General features: G+C 56.4%; 1 protein-coding gene across 2 annotated transcripts; it reads right to left on the bottom strand.

The window, feature by feature from the left end:
- Positions 1-369: 369 nt before the first annotated feature.
- Positions 370-19,982, bottom strand: AMDHD2 (amidohydrolase domain containing 2). 2 transcript variants are annotated; one of them, XM_045784733.2, is made up of 11 exons: positions 19,775-19,982; positions 19,468-19,604; positions 19,250-19,389; positions 13,280-13,334; positions 12,892-13,104; positions 12,721-12,809; positions 12,486-12,630; positions 12,305-12,412; positions 12,059-12,127; positions 10,947-11,048; positions 370-10,504 (listed from the first exon to the last, which is right to left on the bottom strand). In XM_045784733.2, exons 1-11 carry the CDS (start codon positions 19,855-19,857, stop codon positions 10,416-10,418), a joined length of 1,230 nt encoding a protein of 409 aa, XP_045640689.1. In that variant the 5' UTR covers positions 19,858-19,982; the 3' UTR covers positions 370-10,415. The 2 variants fall into 2 exon arrangements, 1 of the variants encoding a protein (XP_045640689.1); XR_006777281.2 differs by lacking the exon at positions 370-10,504 and having other exon boundaries at positions 12,059-12,150.
- Positions 19,983-20,058: the final 76 nt, after the last annotated feature.

The raw sequence follows: 20,058 nt of genomic DNA on the forward strand, positions 1-20,058 counted from the left end.
TTGTTAATGATGATGGTGTTATTGTTGGTGTTTGTAGTTGTGGTAAAATGTACCTAAAATTTACCACCTTGACCGTTTTAACATATGCCATGTGAACAGTTGAGTGGCATTAAATGCATTCACACTGTTGTGTTATGACTATGCTGTTTTAAACAAAATCATAATCATCTTTGTAACCTCAAGGTTGCATACTTTAAAATAACCTCTCTATTTCCAAAAGAAATACGTTTATTTTTTAAAATAACAACTTAGACAATACAGGGAATAATTAGATAAACGAATCCATAAGCCCACTAACTAGAATTAATTCTTGAATAGCAGTGATAGCTGCTAACATTGACCCGGCACTCAGTGTTGTTTTTTTGTTTGTTTGTTTTTGTTGTTGTTGTTTTTAGGACTTACTCTTACTAAAGAACTTTCATGCCTACGGGCGCCTGGGTGGCTCAGTGAGTTAACCGGCTGCCTTAGGCTCAGGTCATGATCCCGGGGTCCCAGCTTCCTTCTCAGAAGGGAGTGTGCTTCTCCCTCTCCCTCCACTGCTCCCCCTGCTTGTGCTGTCTCTTAGATAAATAAATAAAATCTTTTTTAAAAAATAACAATTTTTTAAAAAGATTTCATTTATTTGACAGAAAGAGACAGCCAGCGAGAGAGGGAACACAGGCAGGGGGAGTGGGAGAGGAAGAAGCAGGCTCCTAGCGGAGAAGCCTTATGTGGGGCTTGATCCCAGGACCCTGGGATCACGCCGAGCCGAAGGCAGACGCTTAACGACTGCGCCACCTAGGCGCCCCTAAAAAATAATTTTCATCCCTAACATCTAAGCAAGCATCCCTGCTCGTGTTGCCTGTTTTCGGGTGAGGACGCTGAAGGCAGAGTGCAGTTCTGTAACCTGCCCTAGGTCTCACAGAGCCAGGACCTCGATCTTGATACCCATATGCTAGAGGCTATGCTTTGACCATTAGGCTCTAAAGCCTCTGTCTGTCCAAGCTTCCAGTCTTCTGTACATGGATGCACCTAAAACAACAGTAAGAAAGGTAAATATAACTCCTACTCCCCCAAAGGGCTTCTGTGGTTTTGAAAAAAGTCCTCACTTTTTTCACTTAGCAATGCGTCATCCTGTATCCCGTACAGCTCTCCTGATATCTGAGCGCCATCTTCCTCGATGGTGACAGCTGCAGAGGACCCCACTGGAGGAAGCCTATAGCTTATAGATCCACGTACTTGATCGAGCTCCCTCCTGACACTGAAGTGGTTCCTGGACTTCTTCCTCGTAAAGAAGGCCCTGCACTCAAATTCAGGCACACCTTTATTTATTTCCTTAGGGTAAATTCTCAGCAGATGGTACTGCTGGGTCAAAGTACAGGGATCCCTCTGGGGACTTTTGTTACAGGCTGCAAATTGTCAATTGCTTACCCCACTCCAGACACTAACCCTCAGTGAACACAAAGACAAGGTCAACATAGATACCAGCTCTTACCACCATGCCAAGCCACATTCAACCCTCGGCAACACTGGGAACATTACCCTACATCATAACCCTTAGTACAGATTAAAAGCAGCACATCTGATTTTGCTCACAACAGCCTGTGAGCAGTACGTAGCTGTGAGCATTTCCCTCTTTCACATGAGAGAACTAAGGCTTCGGTGCCCTGCCTACTCTCAGTCATAGAGTTAGTAGGTCACAGAGCACAGAACTCAAAACCAGCCCTGACCAACAGCACGGCCCTGCTCTTGGCCACTGCACCCAACTGCCTGCCAACAAACCCTTCTTTTGTGTTTACTGTAGTCCTCACAAAGTAATAACAACTTGTCCTCAGAGTACGCTAACCATTTTCGAAGATTTATCTTAATCCTCATCAAAACCCTAGGAGACACTTAGTATTTATTACTATCTTACACGTGAAATTTGCCAGACCATACACTAAACGCAATTATAAATAAATACATAGCTTCAGAGCCTTAAAAGTACATAAATACACAACAGGAACGACCTTTCTCAGAAAGTTACTAATGCATGTGCTCCACCAAACAACGGAGTAAACCAAGAAAGCAGAAGACATGAGACCTGGGAAACAGGAAGGAACAAAACACACAGGAAGTCCCAGGACTGGTCCACTCAGCAAGTATGGATTCAGTCTCCCCTCTGTGCCAAGCACTGTGTTAGACGTTGACAATTCCCTGGCAAACAAAACACAAACATCTTTGCCCTTGTGAAACTCCGATGCCACAGGCAGGAGGCAGGGTGGGGGAGAGAAATAAGCAAATCTTGCGGATGTCAGAAGGCAGTGAGTGCTACGGGGGAGAAAGGAATCAGGGGGGGACTCAGGAGTGCGTGGGGAAAAGGTGCAATTTTAAATGGATAATGAGAAACCCCAGGATAAAAACAGGGAGCACACAGACCCAAGGGAAGCAGGCTTCAGAGGACTCCAGGAAGATGCTAAAAATGAGAGATCCTCTCGTGGCTTTGGCCACATAAAAAACTGAATTAGGAAGCTGACAGAGAGACAAGAAAATTCCAGAAGACCCTATCAGGAAGGAAGCAAAATCACGGTTCACAAGGCACCTCACTCTTCTCAGCTGTGAGGGATATTTACAGTCGTGATACAGACGCACGCATCCAGCCAGTAATCACCCTCCTGTGCCGTGGAAGGACCCGGAGAGCAGAGGCGGCGCGAGACAGTGGGATCCTCACCTCCCCTAACAGACAGGCACTAGATATGGCTGTGAGTGATGAGTCCAGGCATTAAGTGGGAGAATATTCGTTAGAAAGATAGACATACACAGCAGGAAGAACATTTAAACCGTAGAAGTGGGATGTGAGTAGGGAGAGGTGAGGCATGGGCTGCTGTTCTGCATTACAAGCCTTTTTATTTTATTTTTTTAAAGATTTTATTTTTATTTATATGAGAGAAAAGGGGAGGGCACACAAGCAGGGGGAGCAGCAGAGGGAGAGCTGACCAGGGAGCCCTATGCTAGATCCCTGAGCCGAAGGCAGACGCTTAACTGCTGAACCGACTGAGCCACCCAGGTGCCCCTACAAGCCTTTTTAGAACCATCTGGCTTCTTAAACGTTGATGCAAATAAAAATTAATAAAGTGGGTGTATCTTCTTCCTGGAGAGTCTAAGAAGCTCTCACTCACAAAGGGAAAACTGCACAAGAACATTTGTGACGGCGTAACTTTAACATGAAGCAAAAAACAAAAGAGAAAAAGAAAAAAAAAAGAACCAAAATATTTGTCAACAAGAGAATGGTAAAATAAATTATGGTACGTTCATCCTAGAGAATTCGATGCAGCTACAGGAAAGAAGAGGGTAAAGGTCTAACGGAGAGAGTGAAGGTAAAGAAGCAAGTCACAGAATATGAACCGAGGTCTTTAGCCTTTTTTCTTTCCTTTTCTTTCCTTTCCTTTCCTTTCCTTTTCTTCTCCTTCCTTCCTTCCTTCCTTCTTTTCCTTCCTTCCTTCCTTCCTTCCTTCCTTCCTTCCTTCCTTCCTTCCTTCCTTCCTTCCTTCCTTCCTTCCTTTTTGTGTCGCTTACACCAAAGCATGACCAAGTAGTTCTTTAGGAATTCAAAGAACAGGGAGGGGGAAAACAGTGAGGTGCAAGTACGCGGAGAATGCTAGAGCCCACTGGAGCAGCAGGTGGGGCAGGCAGCCTCTGCGGCCTCAGGGGAAGGTGTGAGGGGAGAGGGGCAGGCTGGAGCCCTGCGGAGAGCAGCTGAGCAGGCGGCGGGGGGCAGGGCAGGGAGCAGCATCGGAAAGAGGAACAAGGACAGTACTCAGTTCTCACGGGACCTCGATGGCAGCCAGTGTGCAAGCCAAAAGCCAGGCTGGGCCAACCCTCTCACCTAGCGAGAGGCAGGGCACCCCTGCCATGGGTCAGGTCTGGCTGCGGGTCCCAGGACAGCGGGCAGGAGGGGACATTAACTCACCTGGCCCCACACAGCTCACAGGTGCTCTGGCTGGAGGAAGAAGTGGGACAGCCCCTGGCTCTCATCTCTCCCTTCCCTGCTCAGTGCTTCTGTCCCTGGCGGAAGGGTGACCCCAGGCCAAGAATGCCATACTTGGCTTGACATTGTGAGGTCATGTTCCACCCAAGGAGGAACAGGAGGATGCCCGTAACCATCTTGGGAGGGGCTGGAAGGTAGCAGTATATACACGGCACACGCGAGGTGGAGAGCCCTGTGCTCCACATGGCCTGTGGCATGTCCCCCGTTCCTCACTTACTTCTGTAACCCCCCTGGCCCAAAGGAGGGAGCCCAGGGTCAGCAGTGATGGAACTTGCCCAGCATTGCACAGCTGATGTGTTAGCTACCCAGGCCCGTGTAACAAATTATCCCCAAACTCAGAGATGTCAAGCAACATACATTTATGATCTCATGGTTTCTGTGGGTCAGGAAGCCAGGAGCAGCCTGGCCGGGTGGTTCCGGCTCAGGGTCTCTCAGGAATTTGCAGTCAAGACAGTATTGAAGGCTGAGTCATCTAAAAGCTTGACCGGTGGGGGGAAGGGGGACAGGGGGATGGGCCTGGGGGCTCAGTCTACTTAGCATCCAACTCCTGGTTTCTGCCTAGGTCATGATCTCAGGGTCGTGAGATCGAGCCCGAGCCCACGTAGGGCGCTCAGCATGGAACCTGCTTGGGATTCTCCCTCTGCCTCTGCCCCTCCCCTTGAGCTCATGTTCAGTGCTCTGGCTGCTCTCTAGCTCTGAAATAAATAAATAAAATCTTAAAACAAAAATAAATAAAGACTTGGCTAGCTTAGAAAGAATCGCTTCTGAGGTGGCCTGTTCACTCAGATGTGGATGGAGGCACCGGTTCCTGACCATGGGGCCTCTCCGCAGAGCTTTCTGAGTATCTCCACACCACAGCAGCTAGCGATCCCCAGAGTGAATGACTCCAGAGGAAGAGCGCACACCCAGCATAGAACCTGCAATGACTTTTTTTAACTTTTCATTTTTATTTTTTATCTTTCCTACTAATTTTTTTTAAGTAGGCTTCATGCCCAATGGGGCACCTGAACTCACGACCCGGAGATCAAGACCCACATACTCTACAAACTGAGCCAGGCAGGCGCCCCCTGCAATGATTTTATACCCTAATTACCAAAGTGACCCAGCATCACTTCTACCCCATTTTACTTGTCACACAAAAGCACACTGCACCACATGGGAGGAACCACACCCGATGTGGACCCCCGGAGGTGGGATCGCTGGGGGCCATCTTCAAGGCTGTCATAGCTAGTCCAGGGCAAAGCCAGGACTCCCGTTCTGCTGGGATGCAGGGAGAGATGGGGAGAAACAGGGTAGGAAAGACAGGCCAGGCCCGCACCCCTGAAAGTTCTGAGAGCCAGGAAAAAGTGTCAGGCAAAGAGGCAGACAGGGAAACCAATTAGCACGCATCCAGTTAGGAAAAGACAAGGGACCCTTCAGAGATAATGACATGGTGTTCTGCCTGTGCCCACTAAGTGCCTGGTCACCCCACCTAAGGCTCTCAAGATGCCTCTGGCTGCGGGTGGATGAAAGATGCCTGGGGCACCTGGGGGGTGCAGTGGGTTGAGCGTCTCTGACCCCTGGTTTCTCAGTGTTGTGAGATCGAGCCCCACGTCCGGCTCTGTGCTCAGTGCAGAGTCTGCTTGGGATTCTCTCTCCTTCTCCCTCTGCCCCTCTCCCCACCAACACATTCTCTCTCTCAAATAAGTAAATCTTTAAAAAAAAGAGAGAGTGAGAAAAAAAGAAAGACGCTAAAGCCAATAATTTCCAAGCCCCCTGGGAAAATATCTTCTCACACAAATAGTGCTATGGGGAAAAAAATATTTTAACTAGACCAGGAGACAGGAAACAGAAAGTTGCATCAAATCTCAGGTGAGTAACCTTCCCTCCCTGAGTCTCAACTTCCCCAGCTGTAAAATGGGCTGACTCCAAAAAATTGGTCAAAATCCCAAAGACTGAAAACATCCAGAGTTGACAAGCATGCAGAGAAATGAGCACCTTCATACACTGACAATAGGAATGTAGTATCTCCTTTGGACCCAGGCAGTAGGGAGCCGTGGCTCAGGCCCCTCTCTCTGGAGGAGGTGGTAAGCAGAGTAACAGCCCTGCCAGAAAGGACCACATCCTGTTCACTCCACCTGTGAACATGTTACATCACATAGGATAGGAAGGGAGGGTGACGGCTGCCAGTAAGCTGACCTGAAAAGAGAAAGATTATCCAGGATCATCCAGCTCGGCCCAATGTAATCACAAGAGTCCTTAAAAGATAGAAGAGAAGAAAGTCAGGGTCTGAATAAGGCAACGTGAACAGCATGACTGGCCAGCACTGGTTTCGGGAACAGGAGACCACAAGACAACCAGTGTGGGCAGCATCTGGAGCTGGGAAGGGAACATCCTCCTCCCCCCAGAACCTTGAGGGAGAACAAGGCTCTGCCACCACTTTGATTTCAGCCCACTGAGACCTATTTCTGACTCCCACCTCCAGAGCTATAAACGTGTGTTCTTTTGAACCCCTAATTTGTGGTAATTTGTTACAGAACGCGGGAGGCCCTCCTGTGGTACAGGGAAACCGGGAACCCAAAGGGCCTAAAGGAGTGCCCACACCGGGGCCCCTCCTGCCTTCTGGCCACGCTGGAGCGTGTGGGGGCCCAGAGCTCTGTGCCCATCACTCCGCGGCCCCTCCTCCTCGGCAGCCGGGGTGGTAGTGGTGAGAGGAACCCGACTGGTCCACGGGGCGATCTGGTCAACGTTATGAAACAATCATCTTAGGGAACACTGGGGACCTTGTTCAAGTACAGAGTTATTTCCACATGTCCCCACCCAGGACGCTTTCCGTTTCAGGATGCTTAACTTAAAAAATAGTTACTAGCAGGGCACTATCAAAAGTTCCAGTTTATGAAACAAACCAAGACATAAACGTAAGTTAAGGTATGTTGGATCACGTTGGAAGGACCACACCAAGCTCTTAAAGCTGGGGGAGTGGGAGGCAGGCAAAACTCAGAGAGGGCCATCGCTCCGGGCACCCGGCTGCCGCCCACCCCCGGGGTCCCTGGGGATGACGAGGGGCGAGGGGAGGAGGCCGCAGGGGCTCAGCGGAGCCGCCCCTTGCCCACCCTCCCAGTGCCACACCCCCAACCCCGGACACGCTCCGAGCTGGGGCGAGGCTGGGAGAGGCAGTGGAAGGGGGCCGACGGCGAGCCCACACCCTACTTCCCAGCGCCAACGAAGGCGGAACCGGAGAGGAGGTTTGGGGCGCAAGGGTTGCACAGGGGCGCGATGGGAAGAAGGGAGGGGCGCGGTGGGGCCGGAAGGTGCGCACAGAGACAGCCGGGCGGGCCGGGGCGCAGTGGGGTCCGCAGCGCGGGGGGGCGCTAGGCCCCCGGCTCCCCTTGCGCCCGCCGGGCCGCGCGGTCTGGGACTCCGGACTCCGCCTCGGTCCGGTAATCGTGGACTGGGTCAGAGCCCGCCGCGCGCCCCAGCTAGTCCGCAGCCGCGCATCCCTGCGCAAGGCAATCCTGATTGGCCCCGGCAGGGTCCCGCCCACCCTGAGTCTGCAGAGCCCGCCCCCCAGGAGGAGCCCCTCGCGCAGCAAGTACTAGCCCGGCGCGCCGCAGCTCTTACCGTACCTATGGGTCCGCATGGAGCCGGCGCCTGGGCTGCAGGCCGGGCCCGCGGCGGAGAGGCTCGGGCCCGATTCACCGTGCACCTTGCACCGCGGTTGATACCGTCTCCCCCCACCCCCAAGCCGGCTTCTCCGGTCCACCCAGATCCTCTGCACGAATCAGCGCCCGAACGCTGCGCTCGGAGCCAACGGGGCCCATCAACCCGACGAGGAGCCCGAAGCTTCGGAAAGGACGCCTCTGCGCCTGGACTTGAACCCTCGTACACTCGGCGCAGTCGGGGGCCCTAGAGTGGACATCTCCGCAGCTCCCAGGCACGGCCGCCAGGGGGCCCTCGCCCCACTCCGGGGAGTCGCAACGCGCTGGGCCCTGCACAGGGTCCTCCCACTCACGTACAACACAGAGCAAGCCACGAAGGTGCGGGTTGCACGCCAGGTCGCCTCCCCGAGGATCCCACCCCAGCTTCCCCACCTCTGCGAAAGTCACCACCACCCACCAATGACTCAGGCACACCCCTCGCAGCCCAGTCCACATCTCCTCCCTCCCCGCCGCTCCGCCTGTCTCCAGCCCCCCTGCCACCCTGCAGCCAGCCCCTCCCAGTCTCCTTGCTGGGGATCTCACTTAAAATGGAAGCACATCTTCTGTTTAAAACCCTGCAGCCTCGGACTCAAAAGTGGGATGGGGTGTGTCAGGCTGGAGGAGGGGGCACAGGGACAGTGCCGAGCGGGAACACAGCTTCTCTTAGGGCTGAAGTTCTGCGGAGGATGCTGGCAATGGCTGCACCCCTTCCCAAAGAGGGTGGCCAGCTGTCCCAACCAACGCACCAAGCCTGTGCCACTGGATCTTCGAGGGGCAGTTTCCCTTGCCTGAAGGGCTCTTCTCAACCACGCTGGAGCCTCGCCCCTGCTGACCACGAGTTCAACTAGCCTTTCCCAGATTCTCCACCCTGAGAGGAAACATGGTGACAGGTCTGAGCGCCCCGGGGTAGAGTGGCCAGGACATATCCTAGCTCTGCGCTCACCAGCTCTGGAATCGGGTGCCCACTTCCCCATCTGAGAATGGGGATGACCAACAGGAAACTCCTTTAGATTTTTGGAATCTAAAGAATGGGTTCACGCTGGTAGCGCACTTAGAATAAGGCCTAGCACCAAACAAGGCAAGTAAGTGCCCACGCTCAGCTTCGCATGTGTTTTGGAGACATTCCTTTGCTCCCTCCGCCCAGGGCAAGCCCCAGTAGACTGGCCCTGCCCCTGGATCACTGGAGCAGGCGGCTGTCTTCCAGGAGCCTGCTCCGTCACCTGCTAGGCCTAGGACATCCCTGCACCCCGCTGGCATGTGGCCTGAGACCCAGTCCCCTGGTAGCACTGTAGGTGGCCTCTGCCCCAGGCCTTTCCTGATCCTTGCCTTACGGTGCTGGTTCTTCCCAGGCTGCTCAGCCTTAAACACAGCTGGGACCCATGGCTGTTTTTTTTCACTTTGGGCCTGGAGACCTTTCCTGTAGTGGGCTCTGTGGCAGAGGCAAGGGGAATGGTTGCCAAGCCACACACCACGGTGTCCTGGGACACTCGCCTTCAACCTCCTATTCCAAGGCCTACAGCTATGACAAAGGGGGAAGGTGCTGCCCACCCCAGCCCACGATGGGGGAGAAAGTCCACCCCAGATCTGGGGCTACACCAACCCCTGCTGTCCGACTCCCAGGTGACGGCTGGCCTCAGGAACGGCACGGCTCCCCACAGCCCACCTGCCTCAAAGCTATCCTACCCCAGGAATGCAACAGCCCAGGCTCCCAACGTGGGGGCACTGCTGCCAGGACCAAAGGGACATGAAAGGCTGCGGATGACACTAACAGGCAAACACTTGCAGGCTCAGGACACTGGTGACCCCCAAGTTGCCCACCAGCACCAAGCAGCGTCACCCCCAGCTGTGCAAATGCCAGGTGCAAGCAGGATCATCGCGCCCACCTGGGAGTTGGGTCAGGAGAAGGGGCTGCTCAGAGAAAACACCACAGGAATTGGAGCCTTGATTATCCCAAGGGCTCAAAGAAGTAGGGCTGCGGGCTGGGCAAGGAGCAGTGGCCAGGGTCAGCTCAGGGGCCCTCCGCCACTGCTTCCTGCACTCACAGGCAGGCAAGCTGGGGTCCTGAGGCCGGCGCGGATTCCTCCTGAAGGCTGGGGAGGAGCACCTGGCACTGTGCCCAGGCCCTGTACTATGGCCCTGGGCCCCCACTTTGCCCGCCCAGGTCAAAAGGGTGCAGAAAGTGAGCCCCTGGGACATCCTCATGCAGCAGCCTCCAAACCCTCCTTGCTGCTCACCTGAGGCCTCTCCTGCACCCAGCTCCTCCAGCCCCAGCTCCTAACTTGTCTCCACCACCAGTTCTCTCCTTGTTTACCCTTTCCCTCGGTCCCCTGACACGTGAGCTTCTGAAGCTGTCTGCACCCACTGTCCCCAAGCCCCTTCCTGTCCACTTTGCAACAACCCAGGGCTTCCCCTCCCTCCCTCCATTTCCAACCAGCATGGCTGCCTGTGGGTCCGCAGGCCTCAGAAACGTGTGCCACAGAGAGGGCCCCGGCAGAGCTGGGATGAGCCAGAATCCACTCCTATTCCCACCTCCCCACCCCACCCCAGAGAGCCACCCAGGGGACGGCGCCCTGCTTTGAAGCAACACTCGGAGACCAGACAAGTCCCTGCCGGCGCACGTTTATCCAGCTGGGGCAGGGCACCCACTCGCTCCCTGGAGACCAGCTCCTCCACAGCTCAGCCCTGACTGTGTCCAGCTAAGGCTGGGCATCCTTTCCAGCGGTGGTCCTCGGTCACTGCCTGGCCTCCTCCGCCTGCCACACCAACTCGCCTGAGATGTAGGTGGCCCGCACGTGGAGTGAGTCATCGAGCACCACGAAGTCTGGGTCAGAGGCGGGCAGTGAGGCGGCGGCAGGGACAGGCCCACTGCCACCCCCACCGCACGCCCAGGAGCTTCAGCACCCGTAAGAGAAGCTCTGTTCCCATGCCCCCCCACCCACCCACCCACCCAGGAGCTGGTGGGGAAACTGAAGCCTGCAACACGATTTGGGCAGAGCACCCAAACCATTGCAGGCTAGCCAAGGTCCTGGAACCAGTATTCCTGGCAGTAGGGTACAAGGGACAAAGGCCCTGGCAGCCCCTCACCTGGCCTTTATCTCATATGCCAGAAAGTCTGGCCTGATGGGAAAAGGGGCCTGGGCTGAGGCTGGGGGCTGGTCAAGGCCACCTGGGCACAGGGAAGATTCCACCTGCCCTGGCACTGTCCCAAGTCCCCAAGAGCTCCCAAGTCTTCAGCGGCCCGGGTGCCTGCATCAGGCCCTGACCTGCATCAGCCCCGAAGTCCAGGGTCCCCTTGTGCTTCTCCAGCCCCAGCAGCTGAGCGGGGTGCAGGGACGCAGCCTCCAGGGCCAATTCCACACTGCAGCCTGCTCAAGGGGACACAACTGGGTAATTATCCCCCATCCCTAGCTCTGCCAGCATCCCCTCCCCCGCCCAGCCCCAAAGCTCCAAGGCCTAGGAACTGGGGAGGGGAGACATCCCAGGCCTCTGCAGCAGGGTGACAAGGCTCTGCCTTCCCCCAAGTTTGAGGACACCACTGGGTACCCTTTTCCTGCTCGCTCACCCACCCCAGCCCAGCAGGCCTCCCCTCCTCAAGAACAGATGGCTCTGGACCCAAAGGCCTGTAGGCCATTCCTCCTTTGGGGTCCCAGAAGAGCACCCCCACAAAGAAGCACTAGCCTGGGGATCGATGATGCCACCTGCCCTTGCCTTTCTATCCCTGCTGCCCCTTGAGAGATCACATGACTAAACCCCATTCTTTCTGTTCCCCACATCACCCCCCAGCTGCCAGGCCAAAGCCATTTCCCACCTCCTGGCCTGTCTCCCTGCAGCTCTAAGCAGCACACTGAACCCCAGCACCCCCCAGCTGACACCCCAGCCCCAGGGCACTACCAAGAATCCCACAGGGCCTGGCCAACCACAGCCTCTGCCAAACACCCCCTCCTACCTCCCCCACAACAGCACCACCCCCTTAAGAAGCCTGGAGCATGGCTCTGACCCCCCCCACCTCATCTCCCTAGCTCTGGACCCATGAGCCCACAGGGTCCAAGACCAAAGCCCTTCCTGTGGGTGAGGCAAGGTCCTATTCTCCTCTTGGGTGCCACGGCTTCACTACCATCACCCTGGGTCCCAGCCGTCTGCCTGCCACCGTCTTACCCTGCCCAGGAGCTCCCCATAGGGGAACCTCGGCCACATTCCTGGTGCTTGTCCCCTGGGAATTCCACCAGACAAGGGATGTGGGTGCAAGACTCCAGTGGTCTCCATGCTTCCCTCCCCCTTCTCTCAGGTGAAACTTCCACCCTACACACCCACACACCCACACACACACACCCACACACACAGGTGCACACACCCCCCCCACGCCAGCCTCACTGACCTGTGGCCTGCAGGAAATGCCGGACACACACGTCCATCGGGGCTATGCTGCCACTCAGTGTCTTGGTGCCTTGAGAGCAGAGAGGGCAGGCTCTGGGGGACCAGAGGCCACCAGGGACGTGGTGGGGGGTGGGCAGTGGGCTGGTGGGGGGCCAGCTATCAGAGAACACCTAGATGCTTGCATCCCATGAGAGGCCAAGGGGCTGTTCTCGTTGGGGCAGTCGGCAGGGACGAGAAGGTCGCTCACCTGCCACGTAGGCTGTCAGCCCATCTACTTCCACTTCCTGCTGCCCCAGTGTGTGACGGCCATTGCCCAAGCCCAGGGCGGGAACAGCGTCGGTGACCAACACCAGCCCTGCGGGAGGAAGGGGCCTTAGAACTACCCCGTGGTGTCCTCCCGGCTGCTCCCAGCCTGCCCTGCCACTCACCCTGGGGATGGGCCCGGTGGGCGATGCGCAGGGCAGCAGGATTGGTGTGCGTGCCGTCGGCAATCATCCCGTAGAAGATGTGGCGGCCTGGTGGCAGCCGGTCACTGGTCAGGAGCCCCACAATCCCTGGGTCACGGTGGTGGAACTGGGCATGGATAGGAGGGGACAGCTGAGCGATGGCAGGAGCCCTCGTGCCCACCCGCCCACCCGCGGGACTTGGGGGGGGGGGACTCACAGGCAGCATGGCGTTGAAGAGGTGGGTGATGAAGGTGGCCCCACACTGCACAGCTTCCTCTGCGGCCTGCAGGTCGGCCACCGAGTGTCCTGCATGGGGGACCTGGACTCAAAACACACACCCAGCCCAGGACCCCCATCCGGGCCCAACCCTGGAGCCGGCCCCCCTCACCTAGGGACACACAGATGCCACGGGCCGCCAGTGCCCGTATCACCTCTCGGCTCCGGCCCAGCTCGGGGGCCAGCGTCACAATGCGGACGTTGTCCAGGGGCCCGTAGGTGGCCAGCACATCGTGGAAGGCGTTGGCCTCAAAGGAGCGCAGGTGGGCTTCGGGGTGTGCACCTCGCTTCTCCCGGCTGATGAATGGGCCCTCCAGGTGCACCCCTGGGGGGAGGGGAGTGGATGACCCCAGCACGCCTCCGGCCCTGCAGCCCCCACCCTGGCCCCTGTCACCTGCCCGACCGCCACCCCCAGTTGGGCCTGTAGAGGGGGAGGGGCTGCCAACAGGTTCCCGAGGAGCCTCCCAGGGCAGGGGCAGGGAGAGGGGTCAGCCACTCACCGAGGACCCCTGCCCCATGGGGACCACCACTCTTCACAGGGATCTGAGGAAGGACCTGGGGGGAACCAGCTGTTAAAGCCCTGCCCCCTATGGCCCAGCGCCCAGAGGTCAGAGCCCAGCCACGGTCAGAGATCAGCCCCCGATGGCCTTCCCTCAGGTATCATTAGGAAGTCAAAGGCCCCCAACTGTGGTCGGGGAAAGCACAGCACTTGGAACCACCAGCACGCAGAGGAGCAGGAGACGCACTCAGCTGCCTGCAAGGACCAGGAGAGGAGGAAAGTGCTCCTGCTCGGAGGGCAGGCACGTGGGCAGAAGGGAACCCCACTGCCCTGGCTCCTCCAGGAGGCCCCAGTCCAGGCAGCAGCTGGGACACGGTGGTTGGCATGCTCAAAGGGTCTGGACCCGGCCCTGGCTGCCCAGCTGCAGGACCAGAAGCGCGGCCAGAGGCAGGAGGACGGTGTGCACTCCAGGCAGGGCGAGCGCAGCAGCAGGGGCTCAGAGGCCAGAGAGCCAGGTGCAGACGGGGCTGGGGGCTCAGGCATCGACGGCACGGCCCTGCCTGCCTGAGCCGAACACCATCGGGAAGGTCACTTGTGCGAAACAGGCGCTCACATGACCCATCTCGGAAGCAGACAGGCACGCAGGCGTCCCAGCCCACACCTCCCTCAGGAAGGAACGTGGAGAAGGAAGTGGAAAGGGGGCCCTGCAGGACAGCAGAGTCCGGGGCTGAGCTGCTGCGTGGATATGCCCTCCAGAGCTCCCTCCGCCCGGACCAGATAGGAGGAGGCTGAAACCCCGCATGGCGCGCAAGACGCAAGAAGAGCCGAAGTGCCCGGGGAGGCTGAGGAGCGGACGCGGGCAGATGCGGGCTGTGGTGGACACGCCCAGGACACGGCCGCGGCACCGCAACAGCCCCACTGTCCTGGGCCCTGGCCACACCTCATGCCTTGAGAAGTGGGGGGACCACAACAGAGACCTCATCACAGACTAGCTGTGTCCCCGAATGTGCCCAGCAAACACTTGGAGAAGTAAACCAGGAGGTCTCCAGGTGAGAGGTGGGTCGAGGTACGTGCACCCAGCAATTACGTGGAAGTTTATACTCTTCACACGCTCAGCATGGAGCCAGTGAGGTCTGTCCCCACTGACCAGGGACCTCGACTAAGGGCCTCCAGGAAGCCTCCACAGGCTTGGGGCTCCTGCCTGATCTCAAACAGAGCCGATAACCGAGGCTCAGCAGCAGCTTGGGGAAGCCTCCGAGGAGACACAGGACAGACAGAGCAGGGCCGGTGGGCACAGGAGGACATGTGAGGAGAGGTCTTGCACCAATGAGACAAGAACGGAGCGTCAGCAGGAAACATTCCCAGAAAGCAGGCAAGCCCTTCCAAGTTAAAGCTACGTGAGCGGTGAAGTAAAAAACCCAAGAGAAGAACTGCAGGATAACAACAGAGCAAACAGCCAGAAAGCAGAGTCAGAGAAGAATTAGAGAATCCATCCAGGAGGCCCAGCAGTGGAATGATGGCTCCCAGGAGACGACAGACAGACGCAGCAGAAAATCACAAAGAAGTTACACAAGACAAGCAAAAAAACTGAAAACCAGACTTGAGATGGCTAGGCCGTGGGGCCAGCCAGCACTACGGATGACCTCCCCCAGGCCCCACCATGTCCCCCTCAGGCTTCAGAACCCAGGGCCAAAGGGAAGGTTCCACAAGCCTCCAGAGGAAAGAAATCAATCACGCACGAAGTATCAGAGGTGGGTGGCTTCTGACTTCTCAGCAGCAACCCTGGCGGTTAAAGGAGAATACAGCAATGCCTCTAAAATTCTAAAGTAAAGTCACTTCTTTTTCTTTTTAAAGATTTTATTTATTTATTCGACAGAGACAGAGATAGCCAGCGAGAGAGGGAACACAAGCAGGGGGAGTGGGAGAGGAAGAAGCAGGCTCCCAGTGGAGGAGCCCGATATGGGGCTCGATCCCATAACGCCGGGACCACGCCCTGAGCCGAAGGCAGACGCTTAACGACTGAGCCACCCAGGCGCCCCTAGAGTAAAGTCACTTCTAACACAGATTCGTAACCCAATCAAGACAGTAAAAACAGGGGCGCCTGGGTGGCTCAGTCGGTTGAGCGTCTGACTCTTGATTTCGGCTCAGGTCATGGTCTTGAGGTCGTGAGATCGAGCCCTGTGTCGGGCTCTGTGCTCAGTGGGGAGTTTGCTTGGGATTCTTTCCCTCTCCCTCTGCCTCACTTGCTCTCTAAATTAAATAAATAAATCTTAAAAAAAGAGAGAAAAAGTAAAAACATTTTCAGGCCTTCAAGATCTCTAAAACTCACCCTCCTGTGACCCCTTCCTCCAGCAGAAGCTGGCCAACGTGCCCCAAAGCGCAGGCATAAACCAGCAAAGAGGAAGACCCAGGATGTGGGACGGAGGCCCAGCAGCAAGATGACAGGGGACCCCCCCAGGTGAGGGGAAGGGCGCTGCCAGGACAGCTCAGCCCAGGGAGGCCAGCAGCCAGTGCTGGGAAATGGGTCCCAGAGGCTGTTGCAGGAAGGTGACGCTGATGGAGCGCCTGGCACATCCAGATGTCCTGAAAGGAGAAGGAGCTACTGGCAAGAAGCCCGGAGCTGAGACACGAGATAAACAGAGCAAAGAGCAGGAATTCCAAAGAAAACAGAGCAGCCAGGTAAGAAAATGGGACCACGTGGAGTCTCCTTCACCCAGTCCTGCCGACTGACCTCCAAGACTGCAGGCGTCTCTGTGGGGAGGACGGGTGGTCCTCTCTCCTCACTGGGAAGCAGACACGCACATACACGGCCCTACATGGAGACATGCAGGAGGAGTCCCAGCATGTACTTAGAGACAGAAGAGCGAATTCCAAGAATCAGCTGAGCTGAAAGGGATGGTCTCTAGATGGGAGCCAGTGGGGGCAAAGGGCTGCCGGCTTTCCCAACAAGCCACGGATAGGTGTAAGTCCACTGAAGTTTAAAAAAAAGAAGATAAGATAATGCTTGAGTTTTTCTAGAACAGACTGTTTCCCCTGAAACGGGTGGGCATGCATGTCAGAGGCTGGGCAGCCCTGGGACACGTCCTCTAGACCCCTTGCCTTCAGCCCGCCCATCTGTAGAGAGGATAGCTCGAGGCCTGCTGCCCACATTCCACCAGGAGACCCTATTGTGATGAATGTCAGGTTCTGTCCTAAAGCTTTCTCTAAAGTCTTCTGAGGGAGCCCAGCACCAGACACAAGGTTCTTGTTAGATGAGGGGGGAGGGGAGTACCTCAACCCAAGGGGTGGATGGGATCGTGGGTGAATCCTTAGATGCCTGTCTTTGCAGGGAAGACACCGTGTGGCACATTCTAGGAGGTTCTGCACAGGGTCTCCCCTGGGAATGACACACAGGGAGAGGGAACCTGATCAATGCTGTGCCCATCGCTGGCTGTTCTCCCCACCTGGGCTCACATGTGCCACTCCTACCCCTGTAACCTCCAAGTCTCAGATTCAGAACTCAAAGTCCAAACAAGCCACTCAGGGTTTACTTCACGCTTCAAAACAAAACGAAGTTTTACAAGGAAAAACTAGAGAACGCTAAGTGGGGAGAATAGCATAAACGACAGCACGGAGATAGAGAAAATGAGGCCTGTTCCAGGCAGGAAAACAGAGGGAAAGGTCAAAGGACAGAGGGCGTGTAGGGCCAGAAGCAAAGGTCTGCCTGCCTCCTGAGGAGGTAACTAGATCTTGGTGAAGCAGATGATGGACTTGAAGCCGAGAACAATGCAGTCACATCTTCCTCTTCGAAGAGTATCAAAGCGTTAAGGCTAGAGGAGACCGCAGAAAAGGACCAGGTAGTCTCAGTGGACCAGAACATGATGACAAAGGATCTGGGTAACTTCTGACAAAGTGCCAATCCAGTTCTGCCCAGTGCAAGCCAGCCCTGGAAGAAGGTGGGTGGATGGGGGTGGGAAGATATCCCAGTGAACAGTCCTGTAGCTTCTAAGATGATACCGGAATCAAATTTTCACATTCACTGCCCTCCACGACTTTACTTTCTGCTTGCCCTTCAACCTGCAAGTGTTTATGGTGGGTGACAAGTACTAGCAAGACAACATAAGCTAAAAGTCCCCATGTCCAGAAACCCCCTGTCCTAAAGAAAAGGACCTCACAGGGACGCCTGGGTGGCTGAGTCAGTGAAGCGTCCGCCTTCGGCTCAGGTCATGATCTCAGGGTCCTGGGATCGAGTCCTGCATCGGGCTCCCTCCTCAGAAGGGAGCCTGTTTCTCCCTCTGCCTCTACTGTTCCCCCTGCTTGTGCTCCCTTGCTGCCAAATAAATAAATAAAATCTTAAAAACAAAAAAAAGATAAAAAAACCTCACCATCTGTGTGGTGATGGTCAGATGTGCTGTGGAAGGCGTGGGCGCTATATGACTGCACAGCAGAGCCGAAGAGCCATGGCTTCAAAGAGGAAACAGAACAAGGCTACGGCCTTCCAGGCAGAGGGCTTGGAGACAGAGACAGAACAGCCTAGAATGGCTGGAATGTGCCTAGGGAGAGGACAGAGGCTCAAGCAGGGAGGGAGGGAATGCTCAGAAGGCTGGGTTTACCCTGAGGATAAAAGGGAAGTGGGGGGTGAGTGAGGCACTGAGCCTCACCCTGTACCTCAGGAAGGCCCCTGTGGCAGGACTCAGAGCAGGGACAGCCATTAGGAGACTAAGGAACAGTCACTAAGCCTCACTGGTGGGGCCCAGGAAGGGGGAGGACAAAGAACATGGAGGCAATAAAGTGGGCATGCTCGTAGCTTCCAAGCAGGGGAAAGCATGGACCGATGACCAGGAGAGAAAACGCAGAACCAGATGCTGGTTTCCAGCAGCAAGGGGAGCTTAGTTTTTAACATCTGACTCTGTGATGGGAGGCCTGCGGGAAATTTCCAGAAAGACATCCACAGCTGACAGTTTATCAAGTGCTTAATACAGACCACGCACAGTGCTGAGTGCCCTGACCCCAAGACACGGACACAGTCGTCATTCTCAATTTAGACTTGAGAAAAGAGACTCAGAAAAAAGTAAAGGCTGTCTCGTGCCCCCCAGCTGACAGATGAAGTTAAGGGGCCCACACCAAACCCAAAGCCCACACCCGACCTCCCCAAACACCCAGCTTGGACTGTGTGTCCACACACCCATGAAGGACCCCACGACAGGCAATGTGATCCATCGTTACAGTAAGGAGCCTGTGCTGGAGAAAACCGCCACAATGGAACAAAGATGAGGGACCACAGCACAACTGCCAACTTCCTAAACTCAACTCCCGTAAGGGAACAGCCACGCTTTTCCAAAAGTCGTTAAACATCAAGCAGTCCAGAGGCACGAGGAATACAGTCTGCTCTCCAATGGTTCAGGAAGAAAGAACATATGTGCATGCAGAGAAAAAAAACCTCAACGATAAAACAAGGTCAAGAATAAAACCAGAGAACCCACGGGGAAAATAAACAGGTTTCAGGAGAACGTGGGGATAGACAGAAGGAAGAAGTGGAAGGGTGTGGGGTAGACAAGAGCAGCACCGGAGAACGCACTGGGGCGGCTGTGCTTCTGTCTGGAACGTACATTCGCTGGAGTCACAGAGCACAGACAGGTTAGAGGGGATAAGCCTGAAGAGCAACTATGTGGCAATCAGCAAGTCCCAGCAACCGGTTCTGGAGCCTGAAAGAAGCCAGAGGGCAGCGCGGAACGGACGCATAGCCGGGTTAAACACTCAGAGAACAGAAAGGAAGTCCTATCAGACAGCTGCAGAGATGGGGAGACTCTGCAGGTGGGGGATCTCCCAAATGAGAAAGCCTAGGGGCAGGACCCTGGGCCCCCATGGAAGGAGGCCAGCAGGTGAGGCCAGACGCTCAGGCTAAGCGGTGTCTGTGGGAGCATGGATTTGAAAAATAAAGCGCTAGTGTTCCCGGAGACCCCCTTCCTTGAGACTGAGAGACCGACCTCACCTTGTGATAAACCTCTGGTGGTGAGGTGACCAAGGTGGGGCAGAAGGAGGTGACTCCATGCGACAAGATCCTCTGAGCCACCAGGGCGACCCCCGAACCCACGTCCTCCGTGGCCTGAGAGAAGTCAACGCCAAATCCACCTACGGCCACAAAAAAGAAGGTCGCACGGTGCCCAGACCACTTTGTCTGGGTCCCCACCCCCGAGCCCTAGACCGCACCGTTGATCTGCACGTCGATGAAGCCGGGCGCCAGGATGCAGCCCCCGCAGTCCCGCTGCTCATCCGCCACTCGCCGCTCCTCAAAAAACAGCTTCTCTGGGTCCAGAATGCGGCCTTCGCGCACCCACAGATCCTCCCTGCAGCCAGAGCCAGGCGGGTCAGGGGCTAAGAACGCCTACCCCGCACGGACCCTGAGTCCCACCCAAGCAGCTCCCGGCCCCGCGCCCCGCTCCGGAGCAGCGCCCGGCCCCGCGCCCTGCACCCGAGCAGCTCCCGGCCCCGCGCCCCACCCGGCCCCGGCCCCCACCTGAGCAGCGCCCGGCCTCGCAGGATGCGGCAGTTGGTGAACTGGAGCACCGGGGCCCGCGCCTCGTCCTGCCCGCCGCGCATTGTGAGCTACCCGAGGCCAACCGAGCGGGCGGCGCCCGGAGCCCCGCAGCCGAAGCCCGCTACCCGCGCACCCGGCCGACTGCGGGCCGCGGAGCTCGGCCGCACCCACGTGACCCTCAGCTGACTGAGGCGTGTCACGTGATCGGCACGTCCACGTGACCCAGCAGCCCACGTGACCAAGGCGCCCCCTCCGTCTGCCTT

Source organism: Ursus americanus, chromosome 2 (genome assembly GCF_024610735.1).
Source record: "Ursus americanus isolate L20-20 chromosome 2, mUrsAme1.1.p, whole genome shotgun sequence".
NCBI classification, from domain to species: Eukaryota; Metazoa; Chordata; class Mammalia; order Carnivora; family Ursidae; genus Ursus; species Ursus americanus.